The sequence below is a fragment of the Atta cephalotes genome (assembly GCF_000143395.1).
Source record: "Atta cephalotes unplaced genomic scaffold scaffold00001, whole genome shotgun sequence".
Taxonomy (NCBI): Eukaryota; Metazoa; Arthropoda; class Insecta; order Hymenoptera; family Formicidae; genus Atta; species Atta cephalotes.
The window spans coordinates 15,624,718-15,636,949 of NW_012130065.1; the positions used below are offsets into that span (position 1 = coordinate 15,624,718).

The window sequence follows — 12,232 nt, forward strand, 5'->3', positions numbered from 1 at the left end:
ACACACACACACACCACACACACACACACACATATATATATATATATATATATATATATATATATATGTATAACTGAAAATAAAAATTAGTATTAGTCATTCGAATTTGGAAAATTCATGACACAATTTTTAAGAATAGAATTGAATACATATAATTGAAAGTAAAAAACATTAGATGCAATATTCAAATTTGAAAAACTGATGATAGATATGATTTTAAAGAATGCATCTAATTGAATACAATTAAAAGTATAACACAAAAAGAACGTGAAGATAAATACATTCACTGTTCCAATTATAATTTTGTACCAATTCAGAATTTAAAAAATGTACTGAAAAGTTGTACCAATTTTGAAATACGTCACTTTTCTATCAACGTAATGATATATATTATATTATATTATTTACTCGGAAACGTTACGATAATTAGAAAAATGCGTTTTTTAACGCGACGAAAGTCTCGTTTATATGAGATTCGCTCGAATCTCCGAATCGTCTCTTTCTCTGCCTCTCGGTCGCAAGATTTTTTTTTCGCGAAGATTCATTGTCGCGATAAGGCTCGAGGGAGCGCGGGGAAAGAAAAGAGGACGGCTCTTCGATGCGGCGCATCTTCGTTAAGCGGTTTAAAACGCGGCCGAAAGTTTGCTTTGACCGGTTTAAAATAACTAACGCCATTCGGAATATTCACGGTGCGGTCGCGCGAGTACCGGAGCCACGCCGCGGTTGTTTTATATGCGTTATGCGACGAGGGAGCCCCGACTGTCATCTCGAGAGAAAAAAATAATATTGTGCCCGACCGATGGACGCCGAAATGCTCGTTAATTCTTCTTTCCTATTTCTTTAAGGAACGGTCCGGCGATTATTAAATCGCCATGGATGTGCGATTGGCATCTCATCGACGAGCACAAACACGCACTGACCAAAAAAATGTTCATTCCACTAAATTTTTAATTCATCTTTATTTCTTTCAATGAATAATGTATGTATTTAAATCGAACATGTTACATTTGACTTAAATATATACATTCTCCAACGAAAGAAATAATAAACTAAATTAATTTAGTCGAATAAACATTTTTTTCTCAGTATGGCAATTATTCGTGAAATGTCCACTTTTTCAATGAAAATTTATTTAAGGAGATATATCCGTTCAAAGTATATTTTCATCATAAGATAAAGATATCGATAAAGTCTGAAGATTTTCTTAATCTTATGCATTGGAAGTAGTTGCATTTCGCCCCGGATTATTGGAATATAATTTAAAATATTTTATGTCCGAATAAAACGAGAGATACTCGTGGCGTTCAGTCGCGAGGTTTACTCGAGACGGTTTATCGGCGAAAATTCGCGGCGAGAGCGCTCGTGAGGGCAAGCTTATGAGACTCGATAAATCGCGGCGCAGAGATTGTTTGGACAGACCGGGTAAACGCTCGTAAATCCGCCGTTAACGGGCTGCAACGCGCTCTCGAGAGGTAGTCAAAACGGAAAATGGACGCGGGGGAATCCCGACGATGATCGACCGGTCCATCGTCGCGAACAAAATTGTTCCGAGAGCAAAATCAACGGCTTCGTTCTGCGGATTCGGGAAAAGAAGTTTGGCCCAAGTTGCTTTGCTTGCATCAAGCCTATACAATTGCATAAGCGTAGTTCTAAGAATTCACCAATCACAGCCGAATACGAGAAGAATATTCGATTGTGATTGGTCAATTCTTATAACTACACTTATAACAACCACTTACTATACTTACGCAATTGTAAAATAGACTTGAAGCCGTGATTAAATGAGAAATTGAAGTTGGATTGGAATTTAATCAATCAAAGCAAAAGTCACTAAATTTGAGACTAGTTTTCTTTCTTCTGATTAATTAAATTCCAATCACTGCAAATCCAAGTATGTAAAAAGTGAGTACAGTATATATGATCAATTTTCCGTATAAAAATGACACTATTATTATTTAAAATATGTATCTATTTTTTAATGCAAAAGATAGTGTATTATTTCTACACGGAAAACCAATCACACATATTATAGTCACTTTTTATATACATAAATTTGCAGCGATCTCAATCTCTAGTCTGATCACAGCTTAATAGTAGTTGGAGATTATCGAATATTCCAAAGAGGAGAAAACGGAAGGTGGGGAGGGGAGATTACAAGATGTAATTTCGCTGATTGATGCAAATGCGTAACGTATAGTGTAGGCTAATAAGCGCGTGCTTTTACGGCCGCCACCGTCGGCCGTATCGGCGTCCGAGTTGTCGCACTGTTAATAGTCCGACGAGAAGACATGAATTATTGGCTTATGCTACCGCGAGTGAGCAAGCGAGCGATGCCGCGTCGCCGGGAATCAGCCGGGACAGAATTAACTGTCGTGAATTGGGTTTCAAAGGCCGCGCCGGAAAGAGATGCACCGCGCGTGTTATTACCTCGCGCAGGTCGCAAGATCAATCCGCGAGACAATAATCCATCGCGTGCGAGATCATTCCATCGAGAATTGGCTCTTCTGATCTTCAAATCGCACCCTTGGCACGGATCAATTTCCTTTCTTTAAATCAAGCTGTACGGCAAAATTACGATTAACGAGCGAGCGTTCGAGTTTCATCTCTTTCTCAAATTGTTTTCAATTTACACAGGAATCGCAGAGTGCCTCGGATCTACCGTGCTTCGTATTGTAAAGCTTCATTCTGAAAATAATGGATCCCGTAAAAAGAAACTAAGCGAGAGTTTGGGGGAGTGTAATGCTGCAGGAACATTTTAATCGTACGCGGTATTTTTGATGATGGCTCATTAGATTTTGATGATTTGAAATAGATATTTTTATTATGTGTGGAATAAACGTGAAAATATTTTGAATAAAAGTTTCACAGTTTCGGAAGGAAAATATAAAGTATATTGTAAATTATTCATTTTTCCTTTTTCAATATCTTTATGCAGATATATTTGAAATTTATAATTATGTATCTATATACATTTTTTTAAACAATTATGTATTTTGTTTACATCACCTAATTTATCTTATTATTCTGTATGTAAATAAGCATCAAATTAGGTCGTAAAAAAAATGAATATTTTATGAGATTACATTTTATATCTCAAAATAGTTAAAAAAGACAAAATGAAAAAATATAAAATTTCTCGTAACTTTTTATTACTTTTTTCAAAAATTTTTAACTTTTTTTTATTTTATCTCGTAAAATAAACTATTGATTGTTATTCTTATTCTAATACTTTCATAAAAGTTACACGGAGACTCAACCGTTTCACTTGTGTAAGTAGCGAGATTATAAGACCACTGTTCTGTCTTAAGTCTTAATTTGTCTGATAATAATGATATCATTATTATATCGTCATTGCACAACTTTTTTATCATTTATAAAATCTGCGCAGTGACAATAGCTTTACGTTGCTTGCACTTTTCATTTAGCATCTTCGTTTTCTCTCTCTTTAATGTCCGAATATATATTTATTTCATTTTAAATAAAGAAATTTTTTGAGATTTCAAGCAACGTGAACGGACTTATTATAACGATATCATCATTAAAAGTTACAGAATATGGACTAAAGTCGATATTAGTGAATGTACATAGTTTTATAACGCCCGAAATTTATTTGCAGTATAGATTCCGACGAAGAAATACTTTTTTTTATTAGCATTGCTACTTATTGTTAATCGTAAAAAAGCAATTGAATCATGCACTTTAGTACACTTTGTTCCATTACTTTTAATGATACGATTGAATCGTTCATGTAGCTATAAGAGTGAATAGAAGATGTCTATAAACAATACATCGACGATGTAAATATTTTATAATAAACACCTTCTATGTAAAGAATTTATTTCGTATATTTCCTCGCAGCTGTGAAACCTTTGTTTAAAATTTTTCAATAATTCCGTATATAATAAAAATATCTTACAATTACAGTATTAAATATTCGGTATATCATTTTCATTTGGTAAAAATTCTTTGGTAAAAATTCTTCGATAAAAATTCATTGGTGAAAATTCATTAGTAAAAATAATTTACTTAATGTAAACTGTAATATGTTTTACATGCTTTGGCATAAAAAAATAAATTTATAATATATACATATCTACACATACGCACACAATTTTTATATTAACAATTAATATTTTTATATCATTTACATATCAGTGACAGAAGAGATCACCATGTCTCTGACAAGAGACAATGAACTTAAAAAAATACAAAAATATACAAGATGTTCTGGAAATTGTGTAGGAAGAAAGTTTTCTTCATCTCTTCAAAACGAATCGAAAATATAAATACAATTTTTTTCTTATCGATATTTTCAATAATTTTTCAATTAATGAAATTTTCAATTAATAAATATTTGTAACTTATTTTAATATACCAAACCCAGACTGATATATAAACTGTGTTTTGATATTCATTATATTTACTGATGTTGAAAATCTATAATGTATACTGTAGATTTTCAAGTCATGAACAAAAGTTCATAGCGCTATTTAATTTGTATTATGTCTACATATTTTTTTTTATTGGCAATTATATAATTGACAATTATATTATATAATTTTTAATTGGCAATTATATAATATAGATTCGATAGAGTAAAATTTCAGCTTTAAAAATCTATTTTTTTAATTGTAATACATGCACGCGTGATTTTTAATGGAGTTGTAAGTAACTAAAGCCAAAATGTTTCTTTTATTTAATCTGCGAATAACAGCAATAAAAAATCTTAGGAATATAAAAAACAATTTTATAGAGAAAACTTTAAGTTTTCACGTTAAAACGTTAAAAATTTTCGCAAGATTTAAGTACGTGACAGAATCACAAAGTAAGAATAAAATTTTCCACTTTGTTCAACTCATAGGTTTCTATATGCAAAAATTATTAAACTCACAGAAATTAAAAAATAATAGTGACCTTTTAAAAGTTCAAATTTTAAGCTTTAAAATGTTCTATCTTATCATTCATATTTCATTAAATAGTTGCTTTCCATTTGCACAGAAGTGAAACTAAGTCTAAAGTGAGTTGAGTATTTCATACTCAGATTAATGACGTCATGATCTGCTTACGTTGGTAAAAAATTATCATATAACAACACAGATTCGAACTTCTCTTTTAAATTAAGTTTACGAGAATCACTAAAGCACACAGTCTCGATCTTGTGCAGATTGTAGGCAAAAACTCGATTAAATTTTACTTATCAAAATGCAAAAGAAACGCGCAACTGAATTATGACATCATAAGTGAGAAATATCTGAGAATCGGTGTAAATGGAAAGCAAACTAATATCATCGATTTTTTTCCCGTGAAGAAGACGACCATTGATGCTGATTGGTAAGTGCCTCTTGTTTAATTTCCACCGATAATTCGATTTAAATTCCATTCGAGATGATCGTAGATTTTTCTTAAACGAGATCGAGTCGCCGACTTTTTTTTCTTAATTTAAATTTCCTTTATTTTAATTGCTTGAATTTTAAAGTTCTTAGCGTTACGAACTTTTGTTTCCAATACTAACAATAAATGAAGGAACGTAACCATAAAAATAAAAATGTAGTCAGATTTAGTGAATCCTAACAGATTGTGGCGTTTACTCTATGTTTTCGACTTACTTTTATAGAAGAATAATTTCCTTGTTGTATTACAATTTCTAGAACATTCCGTATTTAATTGTGTGTGCGCGTGTGTTCGCAAGCATACAGGAATAGAGTATACATCCTTTCTTTCAAGCGGAACAAAATATTCTCAAATTAGATTCAAGAATGTTCCCGGTTTCTCACCATCTTACCTCGCTAAATTTTTATTCGTAATTATCCTAACCTTATAGTCTATAGCCTACGTATTAGAGCTCCAATCGCCTTCCATTCTCCAGACGCTAAACGCGTACGACAGTCTCTCGTGTGCCATGTAATTACTCGGCGACGCTGCGATCTCCTTCGTAGCCAAAATCGTACTCCGGGTGCCCTTCTCTGAAACAGATATTTTTCGTCTCTCGTTATTCAATACACAAACAATCGTATATTATCTTCTTTAAGAGGATTAAAAGAATACAATCATCATTTATAATATAATTACAATCTGACACGAGTTTTTTCATTTAGAAGAAGAAAATCGGAGAAAATGAAAGAAAACGTATATTATTGAATGTTATTAACTTATTTGTTTTATATGATAAGGAAATCTTCTTGTTTATCCAGTAGTTTCGATTTCCATATTATAAATAACAAAATTTTTTATCTTTTTTATATTTCTTCAACATTTATTTCGTTTCTGGGAAGATCCACATCATTCTTTCGGCAAAGTTTTATTTCGACAAAGAGATATAAGAGGACTGAGGAGAAGAGCAGACGAAAGAGATCGAAGGGAAAGAAGCCGAAGGGGATCGTTACGATAATTCTGTCTGCATATAATGCCAACGCTACAAAATAAAAGGGAAGTGGCTGTATCGCGCTAGAAGAACTTTGAAAAGAAGAGACTGAATAAAAGAAAGTGTGGAGTATATATATATATATATTTCCGTCTCGCAAAATTCGTGTTGCGAGAACTGGGAACGACGAGCCAATCGACGCCGACACCAAATACCGTTAAGCCTGAGTATCGTTAGTCACGCCGAGTTACAAGTGCGTGCCCGCTATTCTGCGTGCACCGGGTGGTTTACGTCGCTCGGCTGAGATAAGGATGAACCGGGGAAGATTTGTGTACTACGTGTTCGGATAAAGTTTCAATCATTCAGCCATTCATTCGAGATGCCGTCGTTCGCGATTTATTTCGAATCGATTTCTACTTCGCTCATCTGTAATTATACAGCCTTGACTATTTGAGTATAAAGCATATACTTTACACTCAAATAGCCAAGGCTGTATAATTACAGATAATATTTATTTTTATGATAATTTAAAAATTTTATTCTTTCTTTTAGTTTTTATTAGCGTCAATACCCTTTTGAAGGAATATACTGAGATATCTTCGATTTATTCCTTCAGTGTATTCCTCCAAAAAGATATTGACGTTAATAAAAGCTAAAAGAAAGATAATAAAATTATTATAAAAATAAATATTATTTTTCAATAAAACTGTTTTTTTAATTTAATTATGAGAAATAAGTTTATTTTCGATCAAAGTGGATTTTAATGCTTCAATATTTCAGAGTATACATATTTGAATATTCTGTAAATTTTTTTCGGTTTTGAAACTCTATCATAAATAGAACCAAAGTAATAGTATTAATCATCGGTTTAATACAAATTATAATTGATTCTTAATTCCTTTTCTATTAGATAGAGCGTTTACGTCAATTTTTGGGGATGCTTTATACTTATGATCAAGACTGTAACTTATACAGATATCTCTCTACTCAAACAATTTCAATTTATGAATTTTCGGACTTATGACCAGAATACGCTAAAAAAAGTAGGAAAAAAATGAAAAATAAATTAAATCGAGATTAAATTTAATCTATATTTGATGAAAACGGGCATTAACTTTTTACATCACCTTGTAATTATTTATATTCAGAATGTATATGTAGTTAGTAATACAAATCATTTTAAAAGTTATTAAAAAAGAAAGAAAAATAATATATTTATGCCCATTTCTACCATTATTATAAATTAATTTTAATTTTGATTTAACTTACATTTTATCTTTTTCTCGCTTTAAGAAAAAGGATAAAAAGTAAATTAAACCTAGAGTAATATTGCTAGAAATGAAAATATTAGTATCATATGATATTGTTCGACTATTATTCACGACCAAAATCTCATCATAATCTCGTCGTAAGAGAAAGATATCTGTATAGAGATTAATAGGTTTAAATAAATTATTATGATTTATTACAATTTTTTGCCTTTTTATTGCTGAAACATATATTTCACATGTTTATGCTTCCAAGTTGTTAATGTCATCATAGAACGTTGTCCCGAACGATGATTCGAGTATCCACAATTTCGAGTAACGGTAGGAGAGCCGTTAAATGTCGCGTTTGTTTGTTATTCCGAACGTTAAAAATCAGACGGCCCATACGAGGAATTTAATCCTCGCTGATCCATAAATATTATGAGAACAGTGAATCGCGTACGCGCGTAATACATGAGAGCAAGCTCCTTCAGTGAGACACTTTAGTAACGGCATGAGTGCTCGTCGCGGGCTCGTCGTTCCGATCTCGGGTAAATTACGAGAAAAAATCCTCCGAGACGGTAGTCTGTTTAATTAACTGGGAGCCACCCGACTCGCTATAAACATGTACCACCCTACGGAGAAGGTGCCGACGGAGACAATCCTCGAGCGTCCTCTTTCTAAACAACGTGACAACGTGCAATCGGTAGCGTAGCATACTTTTTGTACAAGACAGCAAGATATTTATATGGAAAAAATAGTTTTGCTGAAGTATCTACAGATAGAAAAATACATATTGTACGCAAGTAATACTTACTTGTTTCAAAAAAAGTTCATATATCCATAAATGTATCATCATAGGTTCATCATAAGTATCAAATTTATTCAAAATATAGATATTCTAAATCCTAGCGAATTTAATATTTCAATCAAGATTGAATTAAAGCAAATTCGATTTATTTATTATATAAAATTACTACTTTGATTAATTTTATAAAAAATCTTTAAAAAAAAAATAAATTTTTGTTTTACATAATAATATGTTTTTCTATACCAAAATTTGTGATAAGAATATTTTATTATTCTTTGTTATGTAAAATAAATTCTTTGTTATGTAAAATAACTGTTATGTAAAAAGAAGAAAGTAAATTGAGTGATCACTTTTCTGAGCAATAAAATGATAATATTTTTCTGCGTGTAAAAATTTAGTTAGATACAGATCTGAAAATAATTTTGTTAGACTATCAAAATAATTGTTGGACGTTCAAAATAATTGCTAGCATATCAACATTTTTTTATAACATTTTTCATTATGCTTGAGCATTCTTCATAATTATTTTGATAGTCCAACCAAGTTATTTTCAGATCTGCATCTAAATTTTTATGTACTCCAGCAAAATCATTTTTTTCATGTACTAAAAGAAAAAACATAATCCAATGTCTTAATATGTCGGCCACCAAATGATCTCCTATTTTTAATCTTTCATCTTCATACACCTCTCTTCTATTACATTTATTTATACATTACATTTATATATTAAACATTACGCACGTATTTTCGTTCTATATGGCGAAGTGGAGGATGAATAAAGATTGATAAAAGTATTGGTTACGTTCAACGAAGAAGCTGCTTAACTGTTGCAAAATTCTTCACTATGATTGTGATTTATACACTTAGATCCATAAGGAATCAAAAGCAGTCATATTAAGGAATTTTACAATAATAGCTGCTTTTTTTGCTGATGAACGCAATTATTAAGAAGTATATACACAGTTTGAGCATAGATCCGATTGTAAAAATATTGTATGAATGCAAAAGTCGTATCTTTTTTACAGTCATAAATGTATTCAGAAACTAATAAATCACGTGCAATCCTTCTTTATATAAATTATACATATATTATACAGAGATCATGATTTTGAACGTATATCAGAGATATATGTGTATTTCGATATACGTGAAAAGATCACTAATATAATACAAATATAGACATAAATTAAAAAAAATTCTTGTACACTTATGAAACTTTAACAATAAATTTTTACAAGGCATAGTTAACATCATGTTTTCTCAAAATTCTTATTCAAATTTCAATATATAAAAAAATAAATAAAATGTAATCCAGTTTTTATTTAAAAACTTATTATTAAAGATTTCACAAGTGTACAAGAATTTTTTCAGATTTTTCTGTAGACCGGAACCATAAAAATATATGCTATTTCTTTCAACAACCCATGGTATAAACTGAGCGAAAATTTCGAAGTTGTGCTGGAGGTATATATATTCACACAACACAGTTCTCTAAAAGACATCTTAGGAACATTTTCAAGATGTTCATCGGAGAAATATGTTACGTGGATATATCTAGAAATAATTAATAAAATCGTCATCGATAGCATTACTCAATCGACGTCGATTCGATTATGTCTGACTGAGAAAAAGAAGAAAAGAGAGAGCGCACTAAACCAACGTTTTGCTTCATAGATAGCGACATTTGTGCTTGCAAACACGATCGGAAACAAATCAAAACATAACGTGTTTTGAAAGAATGAACACTTCTCGAGCATTTCCTTCAAATCTTCTGTCTCGATTCGTATGTTTAATTCTCGAACGGATTTACACCTTGAAATATCTATACACGCATCCTCACGTCACCACCTACGTATCACCCGTTACACTCATCGAAATTACCTGCGTTCTCGCCGCACTCGGCGTTTTCGGTGTTGGTCTTGAGCACGTGGAACAAGAAGTCGATGTACCTAGCGGCGAGCTTGAGTGTTTGGATTTTGCTGAGCTTGTCACTTGGTAGAGTCGGTATAATCTTCCTAAGTGCGGAGAACGCCTCGTTCAAGCTTTGCGTCCGTTGACGTTCACGGACATTCGCCATCGCCCTTTGATTCTGAATCTCCTGATCGTTCTTGCGACGCACCTTCGTCCGTGTCGTCGAGGCTGTCGTGGCCTCGCTATCGGACTCGTTGCTGTTGCAACAACCGTTACTGCTGCTACTACTGTTGTTGTTGCCGCTATGCCGCCTCTTCCTCCTGACAGCAGTCCTGATGCCACCCTCTCTGTTCCCGTAGCCCTTTGCCGTCGTCGATGACGACGGCTCAGTCACGTGGCCGAGCTCTGCGGCCTGTTCACAGCCGTATCTCGCGACATGATCGACTATCCCTTCCTCGATCGCGTCCGATTTGAACTCCGTAACATCCACATGATGGTAAGATCCCGCCTGGCCCTGTACCGATTGAACTGAACTGGGGGCACCCATCTCGTCAGCGCCACTGGGTGAATACACGCTCTGCGAAGACGGTGTCAGACACAGACTCTGTTGCTCGTGGTCCCTACTGTAATCCGACAGAAACTCGGACGAGTTGTCCGTCGAGTGGAGCGGCCGGTCAAACTCCAGTTGAAAGTCCCGCACGATTTTACTATCCGGATGATGATCCTGGGAATGATGAGGATGATGATGATATCGCGTTTCGTCCGGATTCTTGAACATCATATGGGTCAGCTCGGTGTACTCTACCGCAACCTGGTTATGCTGATGGTGATAACCGGACAATAGAGCATGATGTTGTTGTTGCTGATGATCCGGTGGACCACTCAAGTCCATCAGATGTGACGCGGGTGGCGTGAAACGACCGTATCGCGTCACCGAGGAATTACCATTGGGATTGCCGTCGCCGCCGTGCGGCACCGTGCCGATGACACAGGTGCCGTCGTTGCCACCCTGGATCCCATTGCCATGCAAAATATAGTAACCCGGCTGCGTTGTTATGCACTGGGATGCCGGCGTCGGCACCGGCGGCGGTTGCGGTACCGTCGCCGCACCGCGCATACCTTCGTTCGTCTTATCAACGCATTGGACGCCGTTGAAGGTCCGCGCGCGAACTGAAGACACCAGATGCTTGTAATTTCCAGTCTGCTGCCAGGTACGAAGCGCGGAACCACCGCGATTATTGACACCCATCCACTGTTCAGTAAACGCCAATACGCGCAAGCCACGTATCGGCGCGACGCATGTGTTGACACCGCGAATGATCCGTGCGATCCAGCGCAATCGATCGTTCGATTTGTCGATTCAATCAGGCAATCCGCGCGCGCGAACAGGAATCACGTGAACAAAATCTCCGACCGCGCGAGAATCAGCTAAGTTCAACGAAGAAGAGAATCCCCCCGAAGACGTACGTTCCTCGTACGCGTATGTCGCCAGTCACATCGACACACAGCAACGTCTTTCTCCCCTCTTTCTTTCTTTCTTTCTCTCTCTCTCTCTCTCTCTCTCTCTTTCTCGCTCACATCTCTGAATGTTACTAACCGTCTGAAGAAGAGAGCCTCCAGTGCGATCGCTCATCGTGTCATGTCGAAGGAACGCCTTCAACGACGAATATGATTGGTCCCCGACTATCACTTTGTCTCCACCCACGGAGAAGAGGAGGACGAAGTCGAGAAAATAGATAGGTCAGATTATAAAGGAAGGGATACGAGAAAATGAAACGGAAGATTTCCATGCGCGTGTGAGATCCGCATAAGAATGAGATTGATGATTGAGTTGCAATTTTGGAAAAATGTATTTTTCTAAAAATGCAAATGAGATACATAGAAAAAAGTATGATAGAAAAG

At 34.7% G+C, this 12,232-nt stretch overlaps 1 protein-coding gene across 1 annotated transcript; it reads right to left on the bottom strand.

The window, feature by feature from the left end:
* Positions 1–5,829: 5,829 nt before the first annotated feature.
* Positions 5,830–11,579, bottom strand: LOC105617542 (protein twist). Its single transcript, XM_012199101.1, has 2 exons — positions 10,301–11,579; positions 5,830–5,963 (listed from the first exon to the last, which is right to left on the bottom strand). The coding sequence occupies exons 1-2, from the start codon at positions 11,577–11,579 to the stop codon at positions 5,830–5,832; spliced, it is 1,413 nt and encodes a 470-aa protein (XP_012054491.1).
* Between the last annotated feature and the right edge of the window lie 653 nt (positions 11,580–12,232).

Bases quoted from the DNA above. Each gene is read 5' to 3' on its own strand.
- LOC105617542 (XM_012199101.1), bottom strand. From the start codon at position 11,579: ATGGGTGTCAATAATCGCGGTGGTTCCGCGCTTCGTACCTGGCAGCAG. The intron at 5,964-10,300 runs GTAATTTCGATG...TATCTGTTTCAG, and splicing joins CGAGTGCGGCGAGAACGCAG to AGAAGGGCACCCGGAGTACG.